We start from the raw sequence: 19421 nt of genomic DNA, 5'->3' as shown, positions 1-19421 counted from the left end.
CTGTTGCATGTGAAAGCAACACCTTTGTAAGTGATTTAGCCTCGTCAACAGCTGAAAACTATGAGAACACTCATGCGCCAGGTCATGCTACCTCTTCCACCAATATCACAGGCTAAGATGGTTAAACATGTTGTTGAAAATAATGCTCACATAAATCCCTTCAGAAATACTATATTATCTGTTGAACTAGTTTTAGAAGATTGTTTCAAAGTCAGCTTTACCCATCAACCAAAATTTGGTCAGCAGTCATTTTAATGAAACTGTACAAAACACTAGACGTTCTCACATACGTTTAATAAAATCACACAGGCATGTGCAGAAATAGATTTATACAAATATGGGTCCAAATCAGCATGAACAGGACATCCCCAAATACTAACCTAAAACGTGCTTCTGAACATGCTTGATCACGTTCGAGTTTCCCTTCACTATTGAGAAGTAACATGTGTTTGTTGTTTTTTTTTTATTGATGATGATGGTGTGTTTTACCAACACGTAGCGGTGCACAATCCTTGAGGAATTGAACCAGTGCGTGGGTATTTACAGGGAGTGTGTGTCATGTGGAGTGGTGCCAGTTTCCACCTCGGTTTCATTGCCCATCAAAGCGACAGGTCCGTGTCCCTCGACGTTCAATGAGCTGGGCATCGGCCTGGTTCCGTGCGGGGATGCGGGCATTGCGTTGCGTGATGGCTTTGGGCTGTCTTCCATTGACTGCTCGTAATTCCCAAGTCCTTTTTCATGAGAAGTTAGATAGCTTCCATTGCGTAGCATACTTCAGTTTGCGAGCTATGGAGGGCGGGGGCTCCTTAATCGCTCTTCCTCTGGGACTCATGTTCATCTTCTCCGGCTTATTTATCAATGGCCTTCAGGTTAGGGCGGAAGCGTTTGTAATTGCTTTCTATCGTCTCGATGGAGTTTTATTGCCGTTGTTTCTCGAAGCTGTAAAGTTTTTGAAGCATTCTATGAGCTTCTTCTTGTTGTTGCTGTTGTTGTTGTTGGGTTGTCTCTTTTTTTTTTTTTTTTTTTTTTTTTTTTCACTTCTTTTTAGCGCAGCGGGCGTTGTAATGGATGCCCTGGTTGTCGGTCTTACTGCAGGTGATCTCAGTGTTGTTCATTTTGCCATTTTCGAGGAGGGCATATAGAGTAGTCAACATGATTATGATGGAGGCGTTGTGGTCGGAGCTCGTATGGCTGCTGGACTGGTGGGCAGGAGTGAAGGTAGGCAGATTGGGCGGATATCTCTTTGTGCTTATCGGGAATCTGACATCGCTGTTGTGAGAAATTGAAGATCTGGGCAGGATCAGCAGGTCCTGATTGAGTACTTGTGGAGCTTTTAATTGTATTTTGTTTATTTCTCTAATATTTGTTTTGTTTCAGGTGAAGGTTTACACGCCAAGGGAGACGTCGGAGCACTTAGGTGAGTTACCCAATTTATATGATGTGTTTTGGTATTGTTTTGAGTGCAGTTTTGATGTGTTTCGGGATGTGCTGCATGCTTGATAATTGGAAAAATAGGTTTAGTTTCCTGTGTTCTGCAGGGAAGGAGCGCGCGTTAGTGATTAGCAACCATCGCAGCGACATTGATTGGCTCGTGGGGTGGATTATTGCTCAGGTTTGTTTTTTTGCTTCCAACTTGTCTCAGAAATCTCTTGTAAAAGTTCTATCTTGGTATAGTATCACTTGGAACACGTCCGCCGTTCTAGTTTTGCTTATGCTAAAAAAGGGGGTGTTTTATGGTGGTGCAGAGATTGGGGTGTTTAGGTGGGACTCGAGCTGTCATGAAGAAGTCTACCAAATTTCTTCCGGTAATTGGCTGGTCTATGTGGTTCTCGGAGTATGTGTTTTTGTCAAGAAATTGGACCAAAGACGAGAAAGTTTTGAAGGTATTGATTCCTCACGCGAATTTAATTGATTGTTATTCTGTACCTGTTAGGTTTTAAGATGTAAGCTTCAATTACGTATTGCACTTTTGAAACATGTCTGTCTTGGTGTGTGCGCAGAATGGTTATTCAAGCCTGAAGGGCTTCCCAAGGACCTTGTGAGTGGCTCTTTTTGCAGAAGGTACTCGGTTTACTAAGGCCAAGCTTGAAGCCGCACGTAAATATGCAACTGAGGCAGGGCTACGTGTTCCAAGACATGTGCTTGTTCCTCGCACAAAGGTGAGTTGGTACATGCATTTTTGATTCTTGATATTAGTTGCAACAAGTGGACCAGAACTTGTCAACTTTTTTCTAAGTATTGTTTTGACATGTTATTACTTGTATAACGTAAGTTTTTTAGCAGAAAATCTTGATTCTGCATTTGATTTTGAGATGTACACTAGACTCTTAGGAGCACTGTTTACCCATGAGTTTATATGCACGCTTCCATCCGGAAAAGGTCTTGTTTCATGAAACTATGATTTGCAATTAATGGTATTTGCGTTCACATTGATTTTTGACTACGGTTTTTGTCTTCTAGGGGTTCGTATCAGCTGTGGAGAACTTGCGTGAGTTTGTACCAGCAGTTTATGACATGACTGTTGCTGTATCTAAAGAGCTGCCTAGTCCCACCATGGTCCGAATTTTCAGAGGGCAACCATCCGTGGTAAAGCACAATCTGTATGTTTGAGTCTCACGTTGCATACGTTTACCTTCATTTGCAGCTAATTTTATTGTACATTCTTTTTCCTGATGTATTTGCTTTACATCAGGAAGTGCTTACTCTTTGGTTACTTGGACAGGTTCATGTCCACGTGAGGTGGGTTCCTATGTCTGATCTGCCTCAAGAGGCCAATGAAATCTCCAAATGGTGCCATGATGCATTCGAAATCAAGGTTGCACTCGAAATCTGTCACATGCCCAACGTTCTTACGGAAGAATTCGTATTGGCAAGTGCTTTCTAACACATGTAATTGTTCTGTTCTATTGTGCAGGATGATCGGCTGGAGCAGCATGAGAAAGAAAATACGTTTGGAGAGGATTTGTATATTCCGATTGAACGGCCTTTAAAACCTCTTATTGTGAGTTGAATGACTCCTACTCAGTAAAGATGATTTGGACCATGTGCACTGTTAACTGCGTCACATTTAAGTGGATAAGTAAAGTCTTTTCCAACTCTCTTTTAAAACATAATTCAAACTCTCAACCTTGAATGTCTCTCGCACTTGTCACCCTTCTGTAGCTCTAGTGAGTAAGCATATATTCTCTGTCTCATTCTACACGTTGGGTGCTGAGAGTTTGTGTTGGTGATGATGTGCAGTTTGTGATTTCCTGGGCAATTACTTTGCTAGCTGCAGCATGGTGGATGCTTAGACCGATATTTTCCACGTGGAAGGGAATCGCTTGGGTGGTCGGAGTCCTCGTGGTCGTTATGCTATGTGTTCAGGTTTATCTTTTCTGATGTCTTAAGCAATTTGTTTATTAAATCTCTCCAGACGAATTTGGAAGAAATTGTTTGCATCCGCATTCGCAAGTCAACAACTTAAGATGCATATGCTAATGAACTTTCAAATACTCATGCACTTTTTTACTTTCTTCTCTGTCATCGTTTGGGTTACTGAAAATTTTCTCTGGATTTAGTAGCAAGAGAAGTGAACGCTTTTCTCTTAATTATGGTGATTGCTTACTGCTGCAGCTTGGCTATTCTTGAGTGCAAATGATCGAGTTATCAAGAAGTTTGATGGAACTGATTCGCTTGTTGCTTTTCAGGTTCTTATAATGTCATCACAGTCAGAAAGAAGTTCAGATCCTACAGCAAGGAGAGTCAAGCAGAAACAGGCAGCTTATTTTGATAATGGCCATAAGAAGGACTGATGTTTCTACTTTAATACAAGCTTCCAGTTAGTCGTGCTTGTGTCAATTTGCAGCCAGCATTCAAGAGCAACCATCTTTAGAAATTTTAGAAACAATAGCAAAGAGTTGGGAAAATATTTTGTGAATCCACCCACTGCTGTGTACGAGTATTTCACATGTATTTAACATGTATTTAAAAGTGCGGTAATTTTTACATGTAATATTTAAATGGTCTTGCTTTTTGTCTTGGTTTAGCTAACATGTTGGCATGGCTTTATTTTTCTTGTTTAATTATATTACACTTGTTGTAATGTTTTAAAATATTGTATTTCCCTTCAAACTATCTCTAGGCTATCTTCATTTCCTTGGCTACCAATATCAATACCAATTTAAGTGGGTAAATTGAAAAAAATTAGATCTATACAATTTTTTTATGTAGATGAATATATGTTATAAATATTTATTCTCTTTGGTACTTAATTTGGAGGTAGTTTCTTATTAACCCAATAAAAGAACATATGAATAGGTTGATATGTGAATCTTCCATTTATATATTTTGTCCAATGATAGAATATATGAATGTATTCTAACTTAGCATATCATTATTTGTAGTTTCTTTAAATTTGTAGAATTAAAGAGATGAAGAATCAACACATAACAAATTCATCTTAAGAGTTATCTTTTGCTTAATTACTAAATAAGCTATTGAAATTGTCATAGCCTTCAAGATGATATAATAGAAATGAAGACCCTTATGAACAACATATTCTTCCTTGAATTAATAACAAGATATAATGTGTTTGGTATCGTGACTTTAGAAGAGATTTTCAATGTTTGGAAATACTATAAGTAAAAACCACTCTTAAAGGTGTTCAAAATGTTTTATTTGAAGAAAGTTAAGAAGGCCTTGATAATAATCATATAATAGGGTGGTCTTTTGGCCGTAGTATAGAACTTTTATCAATGGTTGAAACCACCCTCAAAGAGAACAAAGATCAAAGTATGTGGCAAATATAATTTGCATGTCTTGGACTTTTTTAATATGTAATCGCCCCTTTTTGTAAAACTTGTCTTTAGAAGTTAGAATAATGTCATGGATGCATCAATATTTGAAAAAAAATCTAATAATCTAGTAATAATTTAAGGTGATCAACAAGCTCTTTGTAAATCAAATCCAAATTTGAAGAGGACTTTCTAACATATTGGATTTTAGATCTACTTAAACTAAATATGAAAGTTCAAACCTTAGATTTATTAAATTATAAGTCTTCATTCTCTTTTTATAGTGACATATAATGTCAACTTGAATAATTTACTAGCCAATCAACTATGCAATTAGTATAATATTCTAAATTAATAATTCTAATAAAAATTATAAATTAGATGATCAAATGATAGTTTTACTTTGTATATTAAAACAAAACTTAAAGATAAAATCAAAGACATAATAGTTGAAAAAAGATCTTTAATCTAAATAGTATACATTTTAAGTTTTATAAAATATTTTGGAAGATAATATGAATATTTTAATATAATAAATCAAGCACTAAAAAGACAATGGTTTTTATTTTAAAATATAATAGTATTATCCATCTTTTTATAAATATAAAACAATAGCATAGTTTAAGAATTGGAGATCCATTGTTTCATTTAATATTCCATATAAAACGTATACTTAGAAAATATAATGAAAATAATAAACTATAATAATTATTAATAAAAATAGTATATCTTGATTAAATTAATTTTTCATTGTTGAAATATATCCTTGATAATATCTTATATATATATATATATATATATATATATATAAAAATTCTAAGATCATATTTTTTTAAAACTCATCATAAAATCTTTTAGATTCCTCTTTCTACAGCATGAAAAAATATTAGGATTCTAATTTGAATTTATTCATGTAATAAATTAAACAGGTTTATTAGAGCAACTACAATTGAAAACATAAAGAATCCTTCATTATACAATTTTAAAGTGAAAGAGACATAAGACAAGAACATTTTCTTTTTGTTTTAATATTTGTATAATTAATTTTTTTTTTTAGCATTGCCAATTAGCAAAAATAAAATACTAAAGCATATGTAAGATTATAGTTCTGAAAACATGTTTAGTATTCATCCTCAAGGACATTTAATGAGGCATAGAATTTGTTTGTTCAATTGTATGCAAAGTATTAGGACCTAATAAGCCATACTCCTCAAGAAAACCAATGATTCAAAGCACTAGACTAATCTTTCACCTAATCTTTCTCAGCTGGTTCACTTTTCCATGTTCCTTACTTTTTGTTTTATTTATTTTTTTGTTGTGGTGCTTGCTTTCCTTCCGGATTTGTATTTCTAATTCTAAAATCACAAGTAAAAAAGAAAAGAAAAGAATTTAAAATTAATATGAATTCGAGAAACATAAATCTTTGTAAAACGCATTACTTGAAAACAAAATAACCTCCTTTACAGAGAGAAAAATCAGAAAACAAAAGAAGGAAATCCTGGTTGTGGCGGAGATCGATGTCCCTGCTGGCTATGGAAAGCATGCACACATCTGCCACGCACAGAGCCGACTTGTCCGAGGAAGACTGAGATTTACAGGAGCTCCATCTCTCCGTGCCCCCCATTTTTTTTTTTTTTAAGCAATTGATTTTTTGTTTGTTTGTTATGTTTTGTTGTTTTGTTTCACGTTGTCTTCTCTCCTTCAATTCACTCTTTTGCCATCGTACAGAATGGCCACCTCATAAATTCCAGGGTGACTCTACATTTGTTTGCGCAGAACAAATGTAGAGTCACGATTTTGTTTTCATCAAACTGTAGGGTACCAATCTGGGAGAGGAGGTTCAGGTATTTGGGCTTCATTGCTTCCTCGCTGCGGTGGCTATTGGTTTGTTTAGAGAAGGAAGTGACGATACGTGGATCATGGAGGTGTGTGTGTGAAGAGTTTTGTGTACAGGTCATGGTTTTGTGATGTGTATATGTGTCAGTGAGCGTGAGTACGAGCGGGAGAGAGAGCGCCGTGTCTGTGATATGTGAAAACAGTTAGCAGGAAACGTCGTTTGTCATGAAAATGGCTGTAGATGTTGTAGGGAGTATTTTTGGTTTGAGAGCAATTGTGAACCATGTCAAGGTTTTCGGCAGTACTTGCGCTCGAGTTGGTGTTGTAACTTGCTAGCGTGTTGGGCATTTTTGGTTGTCGCTGGAAGTAAGGACGAAATATTTGAAGTTCTTCCTTGAATCATGGGCGTAAATTTACGAGCGCGTACTGTAATATAGGCTCGAAATGGTTGGGCTCTGCATTCTTGATTCCGGTTTCCACTGGTTTCGAGTCCAAGATGTGGAGCTGAAAGTTGAAAAGCTCGCTTGAATCAGATTTGGATAGTTGTACGAAGCATCGCAATCGTCTGCCGTAGAATTTTCCTGTGAAGTGAATTTAGGGTTTGGGCAAGGTGATCGAAGAAAACCCCTTATATAAACAGTTTGCTGGTGCTTCGGTATCTTGGTCTGTAACCTGACATCGCTGGGTTTTGAGATAATATATTTGCACAAGCTCGGATTCTTACGTTATTGATCACATTTGCAGGGATCTTCCCTTGCAGCAATCTCATTTTCAGTGGTTATTGCAATACTTGTACGTAGGGGATTGATGCTTATTTGCTGATTTGTTGAAGTCTTGTGTAAATTCATGAATGTCTAAGTTCCATGTTCTCTAGCCTAGGGTTGACTTACAGTGCAAGTGGAGTGAGGTAGAAAAATCAGCAAGCGGAAGCTTTCGACTACTTTAAGTATCCAGTTGTCGTAAGCAGGAACTTTAAAATCTCAGGATTTTACAAGCTGTTCATAGATTCTTAGCTGATAGTTTTGTCTTTAGACGTTCACTTTGCGGAAGTGTCGAAAGGTTCCTCTTTATAAAATATTTCGCTACCAGCTCTAAAGTAGCTCGTGTTCTTTTTCTGTGCCGAAGGTTCTGTACAGCAATCTCTCGAGAGTCGAGTAAAGTTTATACTTTTTTAGTAATCTGATTCTAATACAAATGTACTCAGACAAATCTGCAGTTTATGTGTTGTTTTTTACAGACATTGGGACTGCGAGAGGATGACTGGAATTTGTAACTCCGGTTAATGCACTCTCTATCCCAGGTCGAGAAATAATGGGAAGCACAGAAGAACCTGACCGTAAACGACGCCACCTTAACAAAGATCATCTGGCGTCACCCCCAGTTAAGAAACAACCTCATACACCCTCATCTGAAGAGAAGAAAGTACGTTTCCCTTTTCTGTGTTTTCTTTGCGTCTTCTGTTTCGCGTTTCAGATACCACGCCTTGAATTAGACAAGATAATGGGAATTCGCGTACTGAAATCCTGTACCTTTCGGAGAAGTATATAGAACGTGTTTAAAGCATTGGGGTCAATTTGCAATTGACGGATGATTGGTGGAAATGCAGGTGGATGCCCAAATGTTGCAGTTTCAAAATCATAAGCTTGCCCAGCAGCTCTATGTTCAGCGCAATGAAATAAATGTTTTGGAGGGCAAACTGAATCAACTTCTTAGCAACCAGGCCTCATTTGATGACAATCTCTCAAAAGTCAGTCGGGTTTGGAATCAGGTTAGATTCAAGTCACCCACTGAGGTACACTGGTCCAGTTAGTCACATATGAGGATTGTCGGAAATTGACAGTTAAGAAGGTAGAAAGCGTCATCTTTATCAACTCCTCTGGGGCACATGTGATTACTGCTACTATGCCGCAGAGTAAAGCGATCAGAGTTTGTCCTTGAAATTCTTTATTTATTATTTCTAAAAATAAAATAATGATGTTACTTTTGTTGTTGCAAAATCTCTCAGTGCAACTAATCTATCTCAAGCTGCAATGTAAATCAAGATTAAATTGTGAAGCACATTAAACCATTTAGAGCTTTTCCAACGTGAGGAGGCTCTTCTAAATTTTTGTTTCTTTGTTCCCCTTTAGGTTGTGGATGATTTGGAGTCGCTTACAGTGCGATACAGTTCCTCATCTAATGGAACTTATTTACTGGAACCTGCCTCTAATGGTGCGTTTGAGTCATATTGTGATTTCATTTTATTATGTGATGTTATGAATCTCTATCGTATGATTCGTGTGGAGTTTATAGTTTTGATTATATCGTGTTGGCTACTCATTAATTAAAATACAAGGTCTTTACTATTATTCTGATTCCAGGTGAAAGCTCTGTTTGAATGCAGTATTTTGAGGTTGTGGTGATTTCAGACTGCTTGGCGTTGATAGATCGGAACAACTCCTCAGTTTCTTCTGAGCAAACTTTTCTCCAACGGTTTCTCGATAACGGAGCTACCGGAAGTTCCACAACCAATGGAAGCAACGACTTCGTTAAGTCTGGACTCTGCAGTCAACAGACGTCTACCGCTGAAATCTTGAAACTTCTTGTGCAAAGCATTGATTATGAGCAAGTTCGAAATGAAGAGCTTTTGAGCACTTTCCTGAATGGGATTGCTTCCAATGGTGAGAAATTTACACAAATGGGGACACTGTCAAAATGTTGTCATTAGCACGGGCATCACAACTTTTACATATAAAGATATGAAAATTTGTTCTACTGGGTATGTTTCTCATATCGATCGTGATTCTTTCCACGAGAGTGTATCCTCTAATCAATCTACTTGTAGATGTGATTTGTTAACGCATATAATTGGCTGCCAATTCTGTTGCTAATTTTAGGCACGAGGTGTGTTTTGCAGGCTTAGCAGTGAACCTTCTTCCGCTTGTAAAGGAAGATGAGGAGCTATATGCTGAAACAAAGAAATTGCGCAGTCTTGTGGATGGATTTCATTTAAAGCACCGAGAACTCTCAGCTGAGCTTGGAACTTGTCATGATTTTCAAGCGAAGGATCGAGCTGAGCTCAAACGATTAAAAGGTGCATTTTGGCTTTTTTATCTTCTTTAACATTTTTCAGCATTACAAATGTTTGAACACTATGGAATACACATAAATATGTGACGTTCCTCATCTGCTATTACAGACAGGAATTGCTGCAAGATTTTTATTAAATACTTACGGTATTTACATTGCAGACGAACTCGAGGAAGCTTGTGCTGATCTAGAGGGTGTTAGGCACCAGTTGGCTGCGCTACGTTCTGAAAATGTGATTTTATCTGGTCCGCCTACACCTAGTGCCACTTTAACTAGTAATAAATTTGAATTTGGAGATGGAGGTGCATCACAAGAAAAAGTTTCGAAAGAATGTTGTCAACTGGAAGCAGACTTGGAAGAGGTCAAGGTATTGAATGCTCCTGTGGCACATGCCGTTTTGTAAATTCTTTCAAGCAAAGAGTATTTGCGCAGGCAAACACCTGTGGTAGACTAAACGTATTATTAACATTGAATCCTCATGTTGCTTGTAGATTTGTATGTTGCAGGGAGTCGATGTGGTTGTGCATGTGTATAATCATGTTTGCAAGAATTTCACCAACGTGCTATTGGAGCTTGCAGACTTTGGCAGCTCGAAGGCTCATGGAGCTTCAAGAAGCTTTGCAGAATCATTTGGATGTTATTAAAAAATTTCAACACATGCAGGTTGGTTTTGCAACGATTCTTTCTCAAGTTTTGGTTAGGTTTGGGGATTATGTTGAATTAATACGTGTAATTGTTGCCTGGCTATATACATCATTGATTTTTATTGACTTTGTCCGTTCTTGATGAACAGAACGAACTGGATGACCAAGAGCGCATTGTGTCTTCTCGACAATATCAGTCACTAACCGAGCAAGTTCAACATCTGAGGAGTGAAGTTGAGAGGTATCGGGCTATGGTGGACCAATTACAGGTGTGTAGTTTCCACTTGGTAATCCTACTGCTCATTTTTCGAGTTTGAGTTAGGTCAGTGAATTATAATCCAATTGACTCGTGACTGATCGTAAATCTCTCTATGTGTAGGGTGAGCATGTCTCTCTTTTACGTCGCGAGAAAGAGATTGCATTGAAAACTGAAGCTGGTGATGCAGCTCAAAAGGCTAGCACCACCTCAGATGATCGGGCGGCAGCTTTGGAATTAAAGTTACGGCAGTGCATGTCTGATTGTGATTCTTTGCGTCTAAGAGTTGAAGGCGCTACTCATGCTTCAGGTGTGTGTTGTCGAGGTCTTGCAATGTGTGTAAGATCATGCTCTCTCCCTGAAAACCTGGGTATCTAAAGTCGTTTGAGAATTTTTTGTATACATTGAAATGATCTTACGACTATTTAGTCTCTTGATATTGGCGAGCAAATGTTGTAAAATATACGCATCGATCTAGTCTTTTTAGGCTCTCCTTGATGTCTGATTCGATTTTGTAGGAAGAAAAGAGTCAGTAGCTGATCTTGAGAAAGTGATTACCAGTCTTCATAAAGACATGAGTATGATGCAAGCACAACTATTCGAGTATAAAGAAGCAGGCTCAGCTGTCTTTTCTCTGCGAGCAGAGCTTCATTCTTTACGTGCAATCATTGATAGGAAAGTAAGCAAACACTTTTGTGACACATCTGCGAAAAGAAGTACGGTAGTTTTTTGAATCTATCATACTGTTGGTATATTATTTGTTGGATGTTGCAGAGATGATCTTTCACCTGCGTTGCATGCGCATGCATACATGCAGCTGGTAATCTAGTGGCTTCTAATTATGAAATGGGTTTTGATCATAATGCCGCTTGCCACATCTTGCAATTGTCTAGATACTACTCTCAGCTTTCATAGGCAGTTGGTTTTTGTTTATGTTCTATTTTATTTTGTTTGTTTGTCTGTAAAAATCCACATATCACCTTATAACTTGCTGTTATTAAGTGCAGTCTAATTTTGATCTTGTTCGTTTGTAGACAGTGGAAACTCGGCTTCTATCTGACCAGTATGCCCGCAAAGTTTCGGAAATCAATTCACTTCAAAATGAGGTAGCTTTGTCGTCCTGGAGCTCATTGATGGCCATCTTGTTGTGGAGAGGAAGACTAGTTTTACATTTTCCCTTTTTCCTTTTCTTACTTCATCCTGTCAGAGATTCGATTGTGTTTGCTGTCATGCCGGAATTATATTCTGCACTTTGTATTTTTACGTTCTTTTCAGTTACTACTTTGAAATGATGAAAAGGCAAGAGAATATCTGTTTGTAACTTGCAGTTCAGGGTTTTGCGAGGTAGTGAGAAAGAACTGAAGCTTATCTTCGATATGTATAACAAGGAGTCAAATGATTCAAGGTGAATGTTTTGATCACTTGTGAGAATTAGATGTCATAGTTTAGTCAATGTGTAATGGAAAGCTGCTACATACGAACAGACTTATATCTTATATTAGTTGTGGACTTTTCTCTCAAAAATATCTAACCACCTTGACCCTGGTGAACTGCCCAGGCAACTAAATTAACTGGACTGTTTTGGCAGTGAAATGAGGAAGTTACAGCAGGAAGAGTGTAGAGCTCAGGCAGAAATGGGACGATTGCAATTGGCCCTGGACGAACACAATCTAGAACTTCGCGTAAAAAATGCAAATGAAGCAGAGGCAGCATGTCAACAGAAGCTTGCTGCAGTGGAAGCTGAGATTGCAGAGCTGCGGCAGAGTCTACAAGCTTCGTACAGGTATAACCATCAACTCATGACCTTACTGTCGTGGTTGAATTTTTCCGAGTCTATACGAAAGACTCACAGAACTATCATGTTTAGTTATACGTGTTGAATATATTCAGTCTAAGCCCTCAGTTATGTTGTATAATTTAAATTTACGACCTGGGAAAACTCAGATATCTTAACCTGCAGCAATTTACGTATGTATAGCATCACCAATGGTCGTCCGCGTGGGATATCCTTGTACTTCCTGTATTTTCTGTTTGAAACTGATAATCACACCAAATGTTGTTCAGGAGGTTTCGTAATACTTTATATTCACATATTCTGTGGATAATGTGTTAGTCTTTCTCTTGCAGCCTTTCTCTCTTCAGAACAGTGCAACTTCCAATGCATCTGGTTTTTAGATTTTTAGTTATTGCTTTCTTTGGTGCAGGGTTTCTCTAGATTTAAAGGAGTCCCTGCAGGCCAAGAAAGAGGAAGGGGATCCATATATTAGTGAAATAGAAGTACGTTCTCAACTCATTCTTTTTATAATATCTTTAAGTTCTTGTAACCAACGATTTTGGATTGAATAACCTGACTATGTCCAATTATCGGAGGTTTTTTTTGTTCTGCCTAGTCTCAGTTCTTCCTTAAACTTGTCACAAAAATGTTGTATTCCTTTGTTTCCAGCTTGGGTTCTATGCTTCATAAATTATTGCCCGACGTTGCAGGCTATTTTACATGCGTACGAAGACGTGCAGACTCAAAATCAGAGGCTACTTCAAGAAATCAAAGAGCGCGACGAGTACAATTCTCAGGTGAGATTTTATGCTGCACCATAGGACGTATAGTTGTAAGAATTGTTATGTCAAAGGCTTAAGCTGTGTGTGGATATGTTTTGTTAAAAAAATTTCGGACGTTGCGGCTCTTTTCATTGGGTGTTTATTCTGATGTTACGAGAGGATGCCTCGGGACTTCATTAAGATTCTTTCTTTTAAATCTCCTCCATTTTGGCCTGTTTCTCCTGGTCCGTGAAGAACTAAAAAATAACGTCCTTTTGAGCAGTGTGAAGAATGATGTGGATGCTCTTACGTTTGAATCCAGTTAATGTCGGAGAGCCTCAAGGCGAGACAGCTGCAGTTTCCTCTACAAGCCGAGAAGCAAGTGTTGGATGCCGATATGCAGCATGCAAATTCTGATGCTGATCTTCACAAACAGCGGATAACTTATCTAGAAGAACAAGTATGCACCTTATTATTTAGTGGATTTGTTACCGAGTGTCGGACTGGAATTAATGAAGGCATCGTTGGGTTTCTTGAGTGCAGAAGTATTCAGGTTTTTTGAGCTCTTTATGAATCAGTTTCTATAATTTGAGCGTTTAGTTTGTGTTCAACCTTCCTGCTTTGTTAGTCGATTAATGTTTCCCTTCTTAAGCTCATTCAATTTCTTATCAATGTGATCTTTGCAATAGATCAAAGATTAACCGATCTGCAACTGACAGTTCATATTCATAATGAAGCTGGATGAAATGGTTGCTGCAGGCTAGTACATTCATTGCTCATCTTGAGAAAGCAACAGACGAGAATCGGCAGCAATCGTCAGCAATGGAAAGTGCGAAACGGAAGGCTGTTGAAGCAGAGAAACAGTTGTCTTCTGTCAAGTTAGCGCTTGATGCTGCTCACAAATTGTTGGAAGAGCGTGGTCAAAATTTCCTAAATGTAAACCTGCAATTAGAAAAGGAAAGGTCAGTAATGATTTTCCTGGTTTCATAGTTTTGCGTGTGGATTATGCTTATTACCGTGTTTTCAAATAGTTCTTCAAAATTCCCTACGGCAGGATGAAATTATGCGAGCTTGTTTTCACTTCCTAAAGCAGATTCTGAAGATACTTATGGTTAATGTGTTCCGCTTGACATAGGTTCAACAAAAGAAGAGCTCGAGAAGAGTTGGAGGTTCTGAATATGAAAATAACACGCCTGCAAACTCCTCACGATAGCGGACCTACGGTAGACCGATTACGCGAAGAAATCAGGAACTACGAGGCCATATTGAAATGCAGTGTGTGTCAGGATCGATCCAAGGAGGTACTCCTCTAATTTGCTTGTAGTTCGAGCAGGACATCGTTGGCAAGTGCAAACACGTGCACGTGTAGTGCTCATCAGGCAGTCACTCGATGTTGTAAACGGCGTTGGGCGGGCAGTTTGTGTTGTACTGATCGGTGGACCATTGTGGAGACAGGTGGTTATTACCAAGTGCTACCATCTATTCTGTAGTCCTTGCATTCAACGGAACCTCGAACTTCGGCACCGGAAGTGTCCTGGGTGTGGGATTCCGTTTGGACAGAATGACGTGCGAGTTGTGTATATTTGACGTGCTTGCTGCGAGGTGGCCTGGTCTGATGAGGTGAACATTGTGGCCCGGTGATGAACTTCGAGGCTCCATCCCTTTCGCTGTAACAGAGTAAGCAGCAGTGTTGCATTGAATGTTTGTCGTGTCGCTTATATTGGAATTGAGTAAGATGTGCAATTGACTTTGGGTACGTTGTGACTTGGCTGTAATCCAAACTGGTTGTCGTGGAGTCAAGAACATGTGCACCTCTTCTCATTGGAAAGCATGTTGAGCTGTGTAGGGTTTGCTTCATGGTAGTGTTAGGGCAGTTGCCTTGTTGGAGCAAGGGCGTCGTCGGTGATGAGCCTGCAGCATGCGACTTCATGTCATGATGTATCATAGGAGACACTCGCATCCGAGGTAGGGGAAGGTGTATCAGTATTTGTGGAGTATTTGGCAACGGAAAGTGTGGCATTTGGAGCAGGTGTATTCATGAAACATGTGACATTGTGTGCAATAGTTTTGAGTGCTGGGTTGAATAGTTCATTGGTTATGGTAAAGCATTAGAACAGGACGATCCTTGTGTTGGTGACGAGTGTGTGATGAGGATGTTTTTTTAGCTTCATAAACACGAATCACATTTAACTTACAGATTGTGACTGAATACGATGAGTATGACCAAAGCTGGAGTGAGATTCCCAACCATCACTCAATGCTGGTTGCATGAGACTCTGGTTTTCCTCAGCATTGAAAATGAAGGTGTATTTAATGTAAGTTTTCTATGGAATCCAACTCAGTAGACAGTGATGTACAGTGACGAAATTTTACAGATTGGAATAAGATAAAAGAAAAAGTGAGATTGCAACCGAAATATGAATCATGCACACAGTATGCAAACTATTCATATGGATCAAGTAAAACTCTTCATCATGCTAATTTTTTTGTAAGGGAGTAATATCATTACTGAACAGTGAGAGCAAGATTAAAGTTCACCTCAAGTGCTTTTTGTTAAGTTACCATTTTATCAAAACTGTTGTATCGATACCTTCTTTGTGCTCATGATTATAGTCTGTTTTGTGTGTAATGTGCTAATTCACCAAGTTCAACATAACAAAATTATTGAAAAAATTATAAAGAAAAAACTTACACAGTTTATTTTGTTTGTTTTACTTTGGTCATGACATGTAATAAAATGCACAAGTTACAATGCATGCAAAAGTTGTTATCATATAAAAACCACTACATCTTGTATGTGCATTTTGATTACAAATGGTCAAAGTCTTGTATTGCATGTGGATGGTATGTACAGAATAGTCTCTGATTTTTTACAAGGGCTTTCATCATTTTAATTGATACCTCAAACAAAAGTCTCTTACACCTCATGTTTGTATGCTGTTTGTTCAAAAACTCATCCTTCACTTGTTTGCTTATGTGTTCTCTTCCATGCACACATCAGCTTTGCAAGAATAGGTTATTTAGACAATGTTTAATTTCACCCAAAATATTTTGGAGTGCTGTTGTAGTAATACGTAGATCGAAAGAAATCACCAGATTGATCAGCTTTCTACATGAATTTATATTACTACATCTATGGAATAATTCATGTGAATAATTATAGTTCAAAAGTTTGACCTTGTCTAGATGATGAATGGCTTTGTACTAATGCATTGTGTTGTCACATTCAACCATGAACCATGATCAGAGTACTTCATCCAATAAATAGAACAACAATATTAGATTCAAACACAATATCAAATTGTAAAACATGGTTGTCAATTCAATTCTTGTTTTATGATCAAAGTTTATGTCTTTAACAAGGTACAACATAATCTAATAATAGTTGTCTTTACATTGCATTGTGAAATTAAATGCATTCAATGCTTGTTTTACGATCAAAGTTTACGTCTATAACAAGGTATAATACAATCTAATAATAGTTTTCTTTACATTGCATTGTGAAACTAAATGCATGATAAGATTAAGGATAAAAAGTCAAAAAGTTTATAAAGATGTGGATGCTAATGAAGTTTAGAAATTTTGAAGTTGTCATTTTTTGAAAAATTGAATGTAAACCTAGATTCAAAAGATCATTAAGATTTAGCAAAGGCAATACCTTCAATCTAGTGCAATCAAGATTAATCGATCTCTTGTAGCAAGTAGCCCCTCCTCCAATGGTCAAGCCTTGAAATACATCATGTTGTGTTTGTTTGGCAACTTACTCATTACCATCAGCACCAATTGGTCCAAAACCATCTCTTTAAACTCATTTGGCAACAACTCCTTTTACAACTAATAATCAACGACCAATATCAATTTTGACTAGTACTAGAATCTAACTTGAATAACATCAAAATTCTAATACATTGCAATAATTCAAATACATTTACAAGCATCCCATGGTGTAGATTTTGATGCCATGACTATTTATGTTCTTGTATAAAGAGATATAAAGAGTGTCTTTTTATTTGTACTAATTTAGCTATCACATAACTTACCAAGCAACTAAGAATGGAACATACACTCCTATTAGGCAAAGCTTAGCAATTGTACTTCAAAATCTAAGTGTGTTGCAAAAGAAAGAGCTCTATAAATAAGGTACTATCTCAACAAGCAAGCAATTTGTGTTTGTTGCAATTACAAGCAAGTTACTTCAATAAATAATAATAAAATAAAGTCTTTTATGGCGTATAATTTCAAATTTGAATTCCTTCTATAATTGAACAATATTGACTCCCTTACTTACTTACTTAACTTAGCTAAACCAAATCCTTTCTTCACTCATTCATTCAATTACTAGCACTTAATAATAAGTATAATTGACGTCAACTTAGATAATGCAAACAATACTACAAAATAATTTGAATGATAATTGTAAGGATATCACATATATACATATTCCAAGCCAAGTCTAAGAGTGGATGTTTACACATTTAATACTTAATCTTGTACAAGGCTAACTTTTAATCTTATACAAGGTAAATTCTTGTAATTTTATAATATTAAGAATTAAATTAAATATTCTTTAAATTATAGTTTAAGTTTTTTTTCCTTTAAATTATTTTTTATAATATATTTTTTTAATATATATATATATATATATATATATATATAATAAATCATAAAAAACAATAATAATAAAAATAACATATTAGACATCTTGAAATGAAGAGTACAATAGCACAAATGCAAGAGAGATTGAGGGAGTTAATACTTGTGATGCATCAATTCAATTTACTACCTCAAGGATCAATAAAAATCGCAAGAAGCAAAGATATAGAGATGATTGTAATTGCTTCAACATCTGCACTAAATCACGTCTCTTTTCTTATTGTAGAACATCCTTCCAATGTTAGAGAATCAAGGATTATACTGCTCAAGAAGTTTGATGGCACAAGATCCAAGTTTTGAAGATTTATTAATCAAGTAGAACTTGTAATTGAACTAAAATTCCAAAACTATTCAACTTTAAAATCACAAGTTAGATTCATTGATATACTTCTTTCAAATTCACCATTATCATAATTTTTTTCTTTTTTTGAACAATGAGATCTAATATTATATAATCTAAAGGCTTTTTTGGTAAATTTTTAATCTATTTATGAAAAACATGATGTAATTTGTATTGCAATCAATAAGATCTATATATTGTAATAAGATAATTAATTAATAATGTTATATATTTTATAGTTTTGACAACTTACAATTGATATTAAGTGGGATAATGCTGCACTTATTAACTAATTTTTCTACAGATTATAATATGAGATCAAAAAATTGATGTTCAACTTACTTGATCCTCAAACATTGAGTCAAGCAATTATCTTTGCTATAAAATATGACAAACAACTTTTTCAATTTTGATCTGAGAGTGATACATGTGCTCTTCAATATTACTATAATTCAATGGCAATATAAATATAATGGAACATAGATAATATAATTATATTATTAATGCATAGAGATAGGTAATTAGATCTATTTTTGAAAAGATTTTAGAAGTTTTTAGAATTGGGGCGAAGTTGGTGGTCCTTATAGAGCCCACCATAGAATATCTTAGAAAAACTAAGCGTGGTTATCTAGGTAGGATCTACATCTAGAATCTTTTAAAAAAGTAGTTATCTAAGTAGGATCTACCTTTAGAATCTTTTAGAAAGGTGGTTATCTTAGAGGGATCCACCATTAGAAACATTCTAAAAAGTTCTAAGATGGTTGGACAAAGTATAAATAAGAGTGATTAAGGCCATTTGGAAGCATTCAGTCACATATGGCTTTGATTTGTTTCTCTTAGTAAAATTTGGTTTGCATTTTTTGTTTTGTTCTTTTCTATTTTTTCTCTTTATTTTGTCTTTCATATTCTATTTTGTTTAATTTTGTTCAATTTTTTTTCTAGTTTATTTTGTCTTACTTTGTGATGGAATTTATGTTGCTATAGACTAGAAGAGTTTTTATATCCTTAAAAGAATTTAATCCCATTTCATTGGTATCAAAGCGAGTGTTAGTTTATTCTTTAGTAGTATGTTGATAGCCATTGTTTACTTAGAGGTCAATTGTTGTGGTCACACCAATTACTATTTTGAAGCTATCATGAGCTATTTTTAAGAAGTCAATTGAAAAGATAGAAGGCATTACAATAACAAAGTTTGGCAAAAAAATTGCGGCATAGAAGATATGATACAGCCATCCCAAATAGAAGCTTAGTTGCAACACCTCCTATATCAAATAGCGATTCAACAAGGATAAATAGAAGCTTCTAGGATAAAG

General features: G+C 36.4%; 1 protein-coding gene and 1 pseudogene across 15 annotated transcripts; both read left to right on the top strand.

Moving 5' to 3' along the window:
• Positions 1-434: 434 nt before the first annotated feature.
• On the top strand, positions 435-3994 carry LOC112283271 (1-acyl-sn-glycerol-3-phosphate acyltransferase PLS1-like; annotated as a pseudogene). Its single transcript, XR_012217624.2, has 11 exons — positions 435-869; positions 1096-1218; positions 1378-1417; positions 1539-1612; positions 1746-1883; positions 2001-2159; positions 2461-2586; positions 2723-2815; positions 2915-3001; positions 3241-3366; positions 3690-3994. The product of XR_012217624.2 is annotated as a 1-acyl-sn-glycerol-3-phosphate acyltransferase PLS1-like (transcript).
• Positions 3995-6409: 2415 nt separating this feature from the next.
• On the top strand, positions 6410-15309 carry LOC112283634 (E3 ubiquitin-protein ligase BRE1-like 2). Of its 14 annotated transcripts, none has more exons than XM_073534699.2 (21): positions 6410-6619; positions 7828-7991; positions 8218-8379; positions 8741-8822; positions 9020-9271; positions 9508-9684; positions 9842-10047; positions 10260-10343; positions 10474-10593; positions 10704-10890; positions 11099-11259; positions 11615-11686; positions 11909-11985; positions 12169-12363; positions 12785-12857; positions 13065-13151; positions 13438-13575; positions 13875-14077; positions 14251-14416; positions 14571-14792; positions 14962-15309. In XM_073534699.2, exons 2-20 carry the CDS (start codon positions 7923-7925, stop codon positions 14700-14702), a joined length of 2643 nt encoding a protein of 880 aa, XP_073390800.1. In that variant the 5' UTR covers positions 6410-6619; positions 7828-7922; the 3' UTR covers positions 14703-14792; positions 14962-15309. The 14 variants fall into 14 exon arrangements, with proteins under 14 accessions (XP_073390800.1, XP_090107453.1, XP_090107456.1 ...); XM_090251327.1 differs by having other exon boundaries at positions 6410-6700; XM_090251330.1 differs by having other exon boundaries at positions 6410-6700; positions 8995-9271.
• The last annotated feature ends 4112 nt before the right edge of the window (positions 15310-19421 follow it).

The sequence above is a fragment of the Physcomitrium patens genome, chromosome 6 (assembly GCF_059467195.1).
Source record: "Physcomitrium patens ecotype Gransden chromosome 6, ASM5946719v1, whole genome shotgun sequence".
Lineage (NCBI taxonomy): Eukaryota > Viridiplantae > Streptophyta > Bryopsida > Funariales > Funariaceae > Physcomitrium > Physcomitrium patens.
The sequence above is the reverse complement of the archived record's forward strand: the minus strand, read 5'-3'. Positions and strand labels throughout refer to the sequence as shown.

Coding starts and splice junctions, on each gene's coding strand:
- LOC112283634 (XM_024522622.3), top strand. CDS start 7,923: ATGGGAAGCACAGAAGAACCTGACCGTAAACGACGCCACCTTAACAAA. Junction 9,685..9,841: donor TGAGCTCAAACGATTAAAAG/GTGCATTTTGGC, acceptor TTTACATTGCAG/ACGAACTCGAGGAAGCTTGT. Junction 10,891..11,098: donor AGGCGCTACTCATGCTTCAG/GTGTGTGTTGTC, acceptor TCGATTTTGTAG/GAAGAAAAGAGTCAGTAGCT.